Here is a 13,022-nt window from a genome sequence, read left to right as displayed (position 1 = left end):
TGGACTACAAGGAGATCCAACCAGTCCATTCTAAAGGAGATCAGTTCTGAGTGTTCATTGGAAGGACTGATGCTGAAGCTGAAACTCCAATACTTTGGCCACCTGCTGTGAAGAACTGACTCATTTGAAAAGACCCTGATGCTGGGAAAGATTGAAGGTAAGAGGAGAAGGGGATGACAGAGGATGAGATGGTTGGATGGCATCACCAACTCAATGGACATGAGTCTGGTTAAACTCCGGGAGCTGGTGATGGACAGGGAGGCCTGGCATGCTGCAGTTTATGGGGTCGCAAAGAGTCAGACATGACTGAGGGACTGAACTGAACTCATAAAAATATAAATCAACTTTATTACACCATCCAGAAACAACTATTAATATTGTTTTCTTTTCTTTTTAATCTTTTTCTTGTTTTTCTTCACAATGCTATACAACTCTGCATGTACATCCTTAAAATTTGTCTTACATCATCTAGATTTTTTCAATATAAAATGTAAAACCAGAAACATGATTTTACTGGCCTTGCCTCAATTTTTGATGCTGCCTCCTTCTTCCTGGCAGCTGCCCACAGGGAGGGTTCACAGAGGACCCGAAGGAGAGCTAGGCAGGAGCTATCTTAATGCAACCCTGGATCTGAGAGCCCAGAGGAAGGCTGGGAAAGTGGAGTGTTGCAGCGGAAAGAAAAAGAGAGGAATGAGCTTCTTTCTTTCCCTTTCCTGAGAACAAAAAAAAAAAATAAAAATAAAAAGAACAGTGAGCAGGCCTGAACATTCCTAGTTTTTTTTTTTTTAACTTTAACTGCTCCTAGCTCTTAACTCCGGAGAAGGCAATGGCAACCCACTCCAGTACTCTTGCCTGGAAAATCCCATGGGTGGAGAAGCCTGGTAGGCTGCAGTCCATGGGGCCGCTAAGAGTTGGACACGACTGAGCGACTTCACTTTCACTTTTCACTTTCATGCATTGGAGAAGGAAATGGCAACCCACTCCAGTGTTCTTGCCTGGAGAATCCCAGGGACTGCGGAGCCTGGTGGGCTGCCCTCTATGGGGTCGCACAGAGCCGGACACGACTGAAGCGACTTAGCAGCAGCAGCAGCAGTAGCTCTTAACTCTGAATGCATGTAACTAAGTTTGCTTTTCTGCCCCCTATCCCTGCAGGAACTACACTTTGCACCTATTTTCCTTTGACTCTATGCTAAATGCATCCTGTATCTGGTGTTTACCCTTACAACACCCTTCCCCTTGTAGTTAATATCAGAAAAAAGGCCACAGAGCACCAAACTGCGAGACTCAATTACTGGGTTACTGACACCAGCCTGCAACAATTTTTGAGAAGATCCTAACACCTTTGTCCCTCATCACCAACTCCTGACTGCAAGCCATCATCTTATATAAGCCCCTATACCCCTCATGGAGGGTGGCACAGTTCTTGAGGCATGAGTCTACTTTGTTTCCTTCTCTGCCAGCTGAGAATTAAAGTAGCCTTTCTATTTCCTCCAAACCCTGTCTCTGTAATGTTTATTCGGCTTCAGTGGGCAGAGAAAGTCAAGATTTTGGCCAGCAACAGGAGTTGTAAGCATGGGGCCAGGGATTGAGACTTTGTCTTTTTGAACCCACCCTGCTTATCTCGGAGAAGGAGTGAGCAAGAACCCAGGCTACATCAAAACTGCACAAGATCTAGGCAGCCCAGAACATCTCCAAGACAATTGCCACATCACACTAACATACCTACCTCACTGCCGACAACCTTGTGCTGAACTTACACCATGAAAATTTCACCCAGGGAAGTGACATCAAGGGTAAGAAATGAGCCTGGTGACCCAGAACTTGGCCTCCAGAGAAGTGGATCTGTTTTGCCCCCCGATTTTTGAGGAGACAGTTTGGGGTCCAGCACACCCCCCTCCTTCCCCCTAGCAACATTTGATGGCTCCCCTAGCATCTGTCCTCCCAGTCCTTCTTGGATGAATGAGGACCGACCCATTTTCAGAGAAACAACTTTTCCTCCTTATGTGGGCCAGGGATGTTGGGACTGTGTGATTTCTCAGTGATCTCCTAGCGCTCGCTCCTCTAGAGGCTGGGTGCCCACAACCACTATCCTAGGGGTTTTTTTTGTTGTTGTTGTTCATTTGTTTATTCGGCTGTGCCAGGTCTTAGTTGTGGCACACAGGATCTTTGATCTTTTTGCAGGATGCGGGATCTGGATCCTGGACCAGGGATGGAAACTGGGCCCCTCGCATTGGGTCCCCCATCCAAGGAATTCTAAATAAATTTTTATTAAACTGAAAGGAAAAGAAAGAAACATAATTTAAAATATCTGCTTATTTCATCAAGTGAAAATATGGCAATTTATTTAACCATTTACTTGTTTCCAATTTCAATAAATTCTTCAACATCCTTTGAAGAGAATCTTTGCATTTCTGATTTTTTCCTTCAAGATAGATTTCTATGAGTGATATTCCTGGGTAAAGGGATGGAGAGTTTAAAGGCTCTCAGTTCCTCGAGAATTTCGGGGTCAAAGATGGGCCATTCAAAGTCTGTCAACAAATATTGCCAAATAGCTTTCAAGAAATGTTCTAATTCATATATTCTCAACAGCAAGTACACAAGTACCTGGCTCACATTAGTAAAAAGAACTCTGCACTTTTGATTAGTGAGAAAAGTTGCATTTAAACTTCTACTTCTTTGTATGGTTTAATTCAAGATACTTTTCCTTCAATTTATATTTCTTTCTGCCTGTTCCCATCGTTTTCCTATCAGGATGTTAAATGTTTTATCCTTGTAATGTTCTTTTTACAATACGAAAATACTTTAAACAAACAACCAGTTGCTAGTCCATGACTGCTCAGCGTTGGCAGTGGTCCACAAAGCTGCGCCAGCCCACTAGCGAACTTACAACTAGTCAGCCGGCCTTTATGCTTCATTGCGGAAGCAAGCCGCCCACAAATCTTGAGGGCGGGAATTGCTGCAAAGGCGTTGGCTCGCCCAGCCTGGGAGTCTCGCGGGATCTCAACCACCTTTGGGGCCTCTGAAGCGACTACAAATCCCAAAAGACAACGCGCCTCAGGGCCCGAGCGCTCGAATGAAGGCTAAGGTCCAAGGTCATGTGTTTGTCTGCGTAAGCCGTCCGGCCTCGCTCCCATGCCTTTTTCTTCAGCTTTGCACCTTGGCCGCCATTTTGTGGGGAAGGTTATGAAACCTCTTAGTCCAGCAGACTCTATGGTCGAGCACTTCAGAAACCGGCCAATCGGAAGCCAGATCTCAAAGGAAAACCCCGCCTTTGCCCTCATGGAGGCGGGAACTGCCACGAAGCTCCTGTGGAGAGAGAGAAAGAAGTTCCGCAAGACCAATAAGAAAGGAGGACTAGAGGGTGTTAACCAATGAAGGCGCGGGGGGATTGCGGCCAATGAGAGTTGGGGAACCCCGGGACACGTGGGTCCGGGAGCAGTGTGCCGAGTCCTAGAGCTAAAGCCGGGACGTGAGTCAGTCACCTTGAGCCGGGCGAGCGCTGTGGTCTGAGCAGGGGCAGCAGGGCAGTGGGAGTACAGGTGACTTGAAACCGAAAGCCAGCAATCGGCAAGGATATGGCTGGGTTGTATGGAGGGGCATTTGTCCGTAGGGCGGGGAAAAGCGATGGGTATCTGTAACCTTAACAATTAATCTTAATTACCAACGGTAATGAGCGATTAACTGTCCCAGCTGAGGCGGGCGGTGGAGTGCTGTTTGAAACGGGCAGGACCCTGAACGGCATCTGTCTAGTTCCTACCTCCCCAGTCTATCCCGGAGATCATCCTCGTTGAACATCATTTCCCTGCTGGGCTCGGGCCTTCTTCTTTTACTTCCAATCTCCATGACCTTTCTTTACAGACCTGTCGCGCTGAAAGAGGTGGAACGGGAGTTTGCGCTGTCCCTCTGACCTCTAATGTTCTTCTCGGCTGGGGCATGGTTCGAGGAAGAGCGTGGTCCAGGGAGGACGGGCGGGGTGAAGGGGACGACCGAAGGTCGCAACTGTAAGCAAACAACCAGGCTGTCAATGGATTTTTTTTTCCCCCCCTCTGCAGACTGAAAAAAATGCAGACCACCGGGGCACTACTCATTTCTCCTGCTCTGGTAAGCTGCGGCTCCTGGGTTCTCTGTAGCACCAGGTGTGGGAGCCATTCGTGTTTAATGAATGAACTGAGAGGAGCTTGCATCCTGATGATGTTGCTCCTTTAGCAAAGCAGTAAGATGGATGCAGTTAACCCTGATTATTTGTGCATGTAAACCAAGCTATCTTGGCTTTGGAATGTGGTCAGAGTCTGGATCTGGCGTGTACCCCCAGTCTAGCTTGGCCACAGCAAGATTGCCCTCTAAAACAGTGATTCTCAACCTTGGCTGCACGTTGGAATCATATGGGGAGCTTTAAAAAACACTTGATGCCCAGGCTGCACCCTATGGGGATGAAATTCATGCATCTGTATTTTTTTTTTAGAACTGAGGTGATTATAATGTTCAACCAAGTTTGAGAACTGCCACATTATATTAAAGTAACTCAAGAAAGCTTTGTTACAGGAGTCTCTGCTTAGGTGACTGTTTCAGGAGCCTCACCAGGCTTACTGGCCCACTCCATTCAGGGTGTGTAACAGTGACTACATTTTTAGCAAAATAAGATTTTCCCTTTCTGATTCCTTTGGTGGTCTGGATACAAACCCTTCCTGTACTTGATTTGATGTTAGTGTGTTTTTGTTTTGTTTTTTCTATTCTGGGATACTGATTAAGGACTGTGCCCATAGAAGTGAACTTTGTTACCCAGTTTTAAACAGAAAGATTTCCACTGCTGACTGCACCAGTGTCTCTGGTACAGCCATGTCTGATAGAAACAGTAATGCATTGATTGACCTTGAAATACCTTGGACTTGTTTTATTTATAATATTTGTAATCTTTTTTGACATAAGCTCAGCAGTTAGAGGGGTTTTTTCTTTTGTCTTGCCTGATTTGGAGGAATGTGTTTCTGATTTTATAGATCCGTTCTTGTACCAGGGGTCTGATCAGGCCTGTGTCTGCCTCCTTCCTGAGTAGGCCAGAGATCCAATCTGTACAGGTAAAGGAGAATGGGCCCTCTAAAGAATGTCCCCAGACTAGGTTCCTTTAAGTTTGCCTTTAAGGCAAAGTGGGAGGACAGTCAGAGAACCGGGTGCTTTAATAGTTCTAAGTACCCACAAAGTGAACATTGTAGGTGAAACTAGGAAAACTGAAATTGAGTTTTCATGAAATTTCCCTAGCCCTGTCTGGAAATGGACCTTAAGACTAATTCTAATCACACCCTGCAGTCTGAGCATTCTGTACTTGCTAAGCAGCCTTCCAACAATTTCCGAGCTCAGGTGGGTGGAGTGAGGGGCGGAGTCAGCCACCTGTCCTTGAGCCTCACTATCTCCTTCTCTCTCCTTCCCTACTTCCCTCTGTTCCCCCTCCTTCTAGCCTTCCTACAGCAGTGGCCCACTGCAGGTGGCCCGGCGGGAATTCCAGACCAGTGTTGTCTCCCGGGACATTGACACAGCGGCCAAGTTTATTGGCGCTGGGGCTGCCACAGTTGGTGTGGCGGGTTCAGGGGCTGGTATTGGAACAGTGTTTGGCAGCTTGATCATTGGCTATGCCAGGTAAGGTCCAGGGTGGTCTAGAGCATCTCCTACTGTAAATTCCACCTTCAGCAAAAGATCCTTCTAGCTTTGTGTTGATTTCATCTACCTCCTATTTTCTCAGAATTTAAATGTTTCCAACTTGGCTCCCTTAAAACTTACCATGCTGATACTCTGCTTGCCTGTCCAGTCCCCAGGATATATGCAAGCTGGGCCCTCTCCCATTCAGCACCCCCTATTCACCTAAACTACTTGAGTCTTTCACCACCACCCATGAGCCATGCCCTCACCCTTTTCTTTCCCTGTCTCTGTGTCTGACAGGAACCCGTCTCTGAAGCAGCAGCTCTTCTCCTATGCCATTCTGGGCTTTGCCCTGTCTGAGGCTATGGGGCTCTTCTGTTTGATGGTCGCCTTCCTCATCCTCTTCGCCATGTGAGGCTCCGTGGAAGTCACCTACCCACCCCTGCTGCTTCGACTCCAGGCCATGCCCGGTGCTGGAGTGTGCTAACCTTTACCATTAAACACAATGTTTCTCTAAACTCATATGCCAATGCCTCAGTCCTTTGCCCTTGGGGAGGGCCTTCATATATTAATAGAAAGGTGAGACAAGGAAGTAGGATTGGGGCAGCCACTGGTGGTTAAAATTCCTCAGGGCTGAGAAGTAGCACTGCTGTGACTGTAATAACATCTCCCAGAGGAGAGAACATGGATTTGTCTAATGATGATTGGTGATTTTTCAAATTTAGTGTAATAATATGTAACATTTTTGAGGGGCTTAATTTGCACCAAGCTCTTTACAGAATGTTTTGCATTTCTTATCTCAGCAACCCTATGAATTATAAGTGTAGTGATTATACCTGTTTTGCAAATGAGGGAACTGAGGCTTAGGGAAACAAGATAACTTGTTCATCATCTCAGAGCTGGTAAGTGGCAGAATTAGGGATTCCCACCTCAGGCCAGCTTAAGCCTTTATCTGCTGTGTTGTCCCATCTATTTTCATTTTGGCCACACAATTAAGGTGGCACAGACAGGGAAACTGTCCTAAAGAAGTTGTATACCACCTTAGAGGTGGGCCTCCATCTGCCAGCATTTGGCTCCACTGTTTGATTTCCATTCTCAATTAGAACATTTAGAGTGCCTAAATGTTCTTGAATAAAGCTGATGAGGGACATGGTCTGTGTTCCTGGAGAATTTAAAATCTTAGCTCTGCTGATGAAAAGGATCTTTTGGCAGGAGCCAGTGCGGGGTGAGCAGGCTCCGGGAGTTGGTGATGGACAGGGAAGCCTGGCGTGTTGCAGTCCATGGGGTCGCAGAGTCGGACACGACTGAGCGACTGAACTGGCTGAGTGCGTGGGTGAACAAACTGCTTACAGACCTCCTCACAGTATCTTCCTGTGGTCTCAGTCTGTTCAGCCAGTGTCCCACACTTGGCCGAAGTGGACTTATAACCCAGGTAAAAGAAAGCTAAGCTGATATATCCACAGAATGAACTCAAGGGTGCTGGTAGACATGACCTGCCTCAAATATGAGACCCACTTTTTGAAAGTGGTACTTAAATATACTGTAAAACTGTGAACTAGAAACAATAATTAACACCTTCCAGCTGAAGGGCAGCTAGCAAAGGTTAAAACACCAAAAAAAAAATGTGAGTCAATAAGAATGAATTCAATTTACATGCAATTTAAATACAGTCATGCAGGTATTTAGGTGTTAAGCATTCTAGGAGTTTGGGGGAATGGTGAAAACCAACAGAGTGGAAACAATACTGAACAAGGCCACAAATTATCGGCTCTGTGGGTAGACAAGCTATGTGCTGAAGAAGAGGGAAAGCAAGGAGGCAAGTGTTGGTTGTAATAAAATCAGCTAACATTTGGGCACTTGCATGACAGGCATATATGTGTGTGTTAATCGCTCAGTCATGTCTGACTTTATGACTCCATGGACTGTAGCCCCACCAGGCTCCTCTGTCCATGGAATTCTCCAGGCAAGAATAGTAGAGTGAGTTGCCATTTCCTTCTCCAAGGGATCTTCCCCACCCAGGGATCAAATCTGGGTCTCTTGCATTGCAGGCAGATTCTTTACCATCTGAGCCATCAGGGAAGCTTCATGACAGGCATCAGTTCAATTGCTCACTCGTGTCTTGACTCTGCGACCCTATGGACTGCAGCACGCCAGGCTTCCCTGTCCATCACCAACTCCCAGAGCTTGATCAAACTTGTCCATCGAGTTGGTGATGCCATCCAACCATCTCATCCACTGTCATCCCCTTCTCTCTTCAGTCCTTCCCAGCATCAGGGTCTTTTCCAAAGAGTCAGTTCTTCACATCAGGTGGCCAAAGTATTGGAGTTTCAGCTTCAGCGTCAGTCCTTCCAATGAGTATGCAGAACTGATTTAAGATTGACTTGTTTGATCTCCTTGCAGTCCAGGGGACTCTCAAGAGTCTTTTCCAACACCACAGTTCAAAAGCATCAATTCTTTGGCACTCAGCTTTCTTTATAGTCCACCTCTCACATCCATACATGACTACTGGAAAAACCATAGCTTTGACTAGGCGGACCTTTGTCGGCAAAGTAATGTCTGCTTTTTAATATGCTGTCTAGGTTGGATATAGCATGACAGGCATGGTGATAAGCATTCTCAAATAATAACTTTAACATCCCTAGGAAATAAGTCGCTCTATTGGTAAGGAAAATGAGGGAGGCACAGAGCTAAGGAATCCTATGAAGGTCATTCAGCTGGTCATTCAAACTCCAGAACCTGTATTCCAATCACTGTGCTGACTCATCTAAGGTTAGTGACATGCTCAAGGTCATATAGCAGACCAACAGTTTCAATCCTAGACTACCTAACATTCAATAATCATGGTCTTCTCCCACAGGTTTGCTCACCTGGCACATTGGAGGTCAGATAATTCATTGTATGAAGATGTTTAGTAACATCCTTAGTCTCTACCGCTAGATGCCAGTGACAACCATCCCCTCCCCGATGGTGACAGCCAACTGCAAAATGTCAGATATTGACAAATGTCTTCTAGTTAGGGGACAAAATCACTCCCAGTTGAGAACTATTGGTCTACCATAATCTGCTGCTTGTACTCTTAGCCTTTTCCCCTTATGTAACAAGATTGTCCACAGCAACCCAGTGATAGAACCTAAAGCAGAGCCCAGGAATTTCAGGGCCAAAGAGAAAGAACCAGACAGGTTGAAGTGGTAGCTCAGGTATTATCAAGGGAGCAACTGATCAACTGGTAATGCTGTTGTGGAAATGGAATACAGTAACCTTTTGGGATGTCAGGCTGGCATCCTTGCCAGGTCACTACCCTCGGGCAGTAATCAAGGAGCAGCCCTTAGGGAAGATGGTTGCCTTTTCCTTCCTGTGAAGTTCTGGGAACCTATTTTTTCCCAAGGGGCTGGTAAGAATTTCCTTTCATCATGGGTTCCAATCAGCTTTGAAACTGCTGGGGTTTCAGATCCAAAACAGCAGGACTGGGAATGTGGTTCGTGAGCCCATGGAACCTTAGAGTCAAGAGAGAATGTGCTCCTAGCCTGAGCCAGGCGAATAGTCCATTACTGTTGAGGTTCTTTATCTAAGGTCTATGGCCCATGGGTAGGATCATTTTGCTTACGGCAAAATATTTGAGTGGAGACAAGGGTACATCGTTCTTGGGACAGGGTCCTTTGTTTTCATTATATTCTCAGAGGAATAATGACATTGAGTAACCACTGCCTTAAGCATGGTGGCAAAGAGCACGGACTTGCGAGTTAGAAGGGAGTGCAAATCTCAGCCCTGCCATTTCCTATGAAGTTAATTTGCTCTCCTGAGTCTTGATTTTCTCAGCTCTAAAATGGGGATGAGAACAATTCATGGTGGTTGTGACAACAAAGTAAGATAATACAGGAAAATATTGGGTTTCCCTGGTAGCTCAGATGGCAAAGAATCTGCCTGCAATGCAGGAGATCCGGGTTCAATCCCTGGGTTGGGAAGATTCCCTGGAGAAGGGAATGGCAACCCAGGCAATCCCACTTGCCTGGAGAATTCCATGGACAGACCATGGGGTCGCAAAGAGTCGAACAGGACTGAGTGACTAACATTGGCCTCTAGAAGGAATCTACAAAGACCTTTATTAAGATGTCAAAAATATCACCTTTTGCAGAAGGAAATGGCAACCCTGGAAGGCTACAGTCAATGGGGTCACAAAGAGCTGGACACAACTGAGCAACTATCACTCACTCACATATGCAAATGATAATACATGTAATATATACATGTACAGATTTTTAATATACATGTACAGTATTAATAAATGTAATATAAAGATGTATTGATATATGTAATAACAATACATATTTTCTTTAAAATTTTTAATTTAGCTATTATTACCTATAATCAGAAATCTCAAGATACCCAGTCCAAGCTGATTTTTCTGTTTAGTCCCCAATTTACAACCTGGGTGGGAGTTCTTCATCTGTTCCTGGCACCCCAAGACAAAAGGCTAGGCACTGGGGAGGAGAGGCACGCCAGACAGCAGTGGGACACAGGACCCTGGGGAAGGACCATCTTCACGACATATCGATTTAGAGAGGGTTGAGGCACAGCAGTGACCTAAACTCCAGGGTACTTGCTGGCCTCTGTCCTGGGGAAGAGTTTGCCAGGTTGCCATAAGTAAGGTGCTACCAAACTGCTGCCCTAAGAGATGGCTCAGTGCAGTCCAGTGTGTTGGGGAGGAGAGAGGCTTGGAGCCAAGTTCCCATCTCCCAGTTCTCCCATGGAGACTGCTTGGTTGTGTCATCTATCCCCAGAGGCCATGGGACTGGCTCCAGAAAGCACTCTTGCCCTCTGGCCAAGCTGCCAGGGAAAAGCGCCAGGTACTGCCCTGAAAAAAGTAGCACTGGACCAAGCAAAGTCCTGCTAGCCTCTCCCTGGTCCTTCTTCTTCCCAGTTTATAGGCCTTCTGGAGTTCCCTTGGGAGTTAGTGAGCTGGTCCTTTAAGCAGTTGCAGCCCTTCAGGCCTTAGGTGGTGAGTCTTTGTACAAGGCTGGCCAGCCCTTTGGAAAGAAAACAGGCATTTCTGAGGAAAAGGAAGTGATCCATGATAAGGGGAAGAGCAACTGGCTACCATGTCTTAATTTCCATTCTGTTCACCATTTCTTCAATAATCACGGACTGTCAAGTCCTGGAGATGAAGGTTACTCCATGCTTACATCCCAGAGAATGTCATGCAGTAACTGGACAGATGAGTAACCAAACCACCAAAATAAAAAGCAGTATGTGCTGTAACAAAAATCTGAGTTACTTCAGAGGATGAAGTCATTTTAAATGGCTAATTAATAATAATATTAATAATATGCCTGGGGGTATTAAAGCTTGGAAGAGAAAGTAATATTACAGCCAGCCTTGACAATGAGTAAGAATAATAAGAATTAATAATTACTGAACACTTACTCTGGCCAGGTATTATGTACATTCGTTATCACATTATCTCTTCTTTATAGCTGCCGTTACTTTATCAATATTACTGATGAGGAATAGAAGCATAGAGAGTTTAAATAACTAGGATTTTGCCTAATGAAGGGAAAGAGTATTCCAGGTAGAGAAAATCATGAGCACAGGCTCAGAAAAGGTACATGGGCAAGTGTGGTGCCAACTATTTAGACAATGCTTACCACTTTGCAAAACACATCTTAACGGGCCATGCTTAATCTTCAGAAAAACCCTGAGAGGTAATAATTTATCACCATTCTACGGATGCAGAAATTGGCTAAAAGAGGATATTTGCAGAGTGCTACAGATCAAAGGTTGAACCTCATTCTTCTCTAAGGTTGTGTTTTCTGTCATTGTCCCATTGCTAATGGACCTTATACTTGAAAACAATGTCCCAGTAATAAGGAAGAGACTCACTGAGGGTGAGAGGGAAGAGACTCTCACCCATGGGCCTCTGCAGTCTGTAGCCCTGGAGAAGGTATGGAGTAGTGTTTTTCTTTGTGTGAGGTTACCCTGTGAGTTGACTTTTGATCATCTAAGTAATAACCAAGAAAAATTCTGGAATCCTTTAAAAACAAATGAAATGTATACTTTGAATAGGCAATAGACACACAGCACATATAAAAGGTACAAGTGTGTGAATATGTGTGTGTACGTATGTATGTTGCAACCAAATCATCAAGCGGCAACCACTGTTGCCAGTTTCTTGAGAATCCTTTCACAGATATTTGGGCATTTTTATTATAGAGAGGTAAAACACTATACCAACAAAACACAAAATCTGTATAGCGTATCAATTCATTTTGCTTCCTGTTAAGTACCTAAGTTTATGACAGGGCCCCTGCTAGATTCATAGATAATACATGATCTAAAGTCCCAAGAAACAGGGGTGGGGAGTAGAAAGCAACAGGTATCAAATTAGTCGTACCTTTATATACCATAATTAGTACAAGGTACAATGTGATAGTGTGAGAGAGTTCCAAGCTATAACAATATGCCACCTATCAGAAGGGACTAATAACAATACTCACTTCACAAGTTTGTTGAAAGGAATAAAGAAAACAAAGTATATAAAGCCCTTGGCACATATTAGGCACTCAATAAATGTTTTTTTTTTCTTTTTTCTTTTTACTCAGTAAATGTTAACACAACATTTTAATTCCCAATAAATGCTGGCTATTATCATTCAGCTTCACAGTCCCTTGTTGGAAAATTCACAAAACTGTGAAGACAGGACTTCCTTTTTACAAACAAATTTGGCGGCAAAAATATAAAGTGAAGCTATTCGTTTTAGTATGAATATTCATAAATTACCAACTAGTATGAATATTCATGTGCTTTCCGGCAGAAATATCAGTATGGTTACTCAGTGCTGCCCCAGGTCCCGCTAGGAGTGTTAGATTATGATCCTGTACTCTTGCTAGGAAGAAAAGGGAAGGCTTTTTTTTCTTGATAGCTTGTGTTCCTTAGCCCATGTGTTTTTTCAGCTTACATATCTCAATAAAGTCCTGAGAAATCCTTCCAGGATTTAAACTCACATCCCCTTGAGTCCTGCATATTCAAAGACTTGTGGGAAGAAATGCTGAGCGTGGAGTCAGGAGGCTTGATTTTTTTTTTTTTTTAACCAAGCTTCTCTAGGTCTGTTTCAATATCCCTATGGCAACGCCTAGCAAAAGTGCCTGGCATTTAGCAGGCCCTTCATAAATATAGATTGAATAAATTCTAAAACGAGGTAGTTTTTCCACTCGCAGTTTCTGATTCCTTTCTTCCTTCCTCTTGCTTGTGTTGCAGGCAGGGGGCAATGGCAGCCCGCCCTCCGTGAGTGAGGGTGCAGGAAGGATAAATCACAGACTTTCGGACAGGAAGGGCCCTAAGCGAGTCAACTCCTCTATTCAGCGCCTCCCCACAAAGAAGCTGGAGCCTCAATCCTCCCC

At 44.8% G+C, this 13,022-nt stretch overlaps 1 protein-coding gene, 1 long non-coding RNA gene and 1 other non-coding gene across 6 annotated transcripts; 2 read left to right on the top strand and 1 right to left on the bottom strand.

The window, feature by feature from the left end:
- The first annotated feature begins 355 nt into the window (after positions 1–355).
- On the top strand, positions 356–636 carry LOC112442841 (small nucleolar RNA U89). Its single transcript, XR_003031130.1, has one exon. It is a non-coding gene; the product is annotated as a small nucleolar RNA U89 (small nucleolar RNA).
- Positions 637–2,298: 1,662 nt separating this feature from the next.
- On the bottom strand, positions 2,299–3,860 carry LOC132343061 (uncharacterized). The gene is made up of 2 exons (XR_009491734.1): positions 3,758–3,860; positions 2,299–3,306 (listed from the first exon to the last, which is right to left on the bottom strand). It is a non-coding gene; the product is annotated as an uncharacterized lncRNA (long non-coding RNA).
- On the top strand, positions 3,481–6,150 carry ATP5MC1 (ATP synthase membrane subunit c locus 1). 4 transcript variants are annotated; one of them, XM_005220518.5, is made up of 6 exons: positions 3,481–3,539; positions 3,859–3,936; positions 4,053–4,101; positions 4,995–5,072; positions 5,450–5,628; positions 5,929–6,150. In XM_005220518.5, exons 3-6 carry the CDS (start codon positions 4,063–4,065, stop codon positions 6,041–6,043), a joined length of 411 nt encoding a protein of 136 aa, XP_005220575.1. In that variant the 5' UTR covers positions 3,481–3,539; positions 3,859–3,936; positions 4,053–4,062; the 3' UTR covers positions 6,044–6,150. The 4 variants fall into 4 exon arrangements, with proteins under 4 accessions (XP_005220575.1, XP_005220574.1, XP_005220576.1 ...); XM_005220517.3 differs by lacking the exon at positions 3,859–3,936; XM_005220519.5 differs by lacking the exon at positions 3,859–3,936 and having other exon boundaries at positions 3,481–3,567.
- The last annotated feature ends 6,872 nt before the right edge of the window (positions 6,151–13,022 follow it).

This window comes from Bos taurus, chromosome 19 (assembly GCF_002263795.3).
Source record: "Bos taurus isolate L1 Dominette 01449 registration number 42190680 breed Hereford chromosome 19, ARS-UCD2.0, whole genome shotgun sequence".
NCBI lineage: Eukaryota > Metazoa > Chordata > Mammalia > Artiodactyla > Bovidae > Bos > Bos taurus.
Note: the sequence above shows the minus strand (reverse complement) of the source record. Positions and strands in the feature narration are given on the sequence as shown.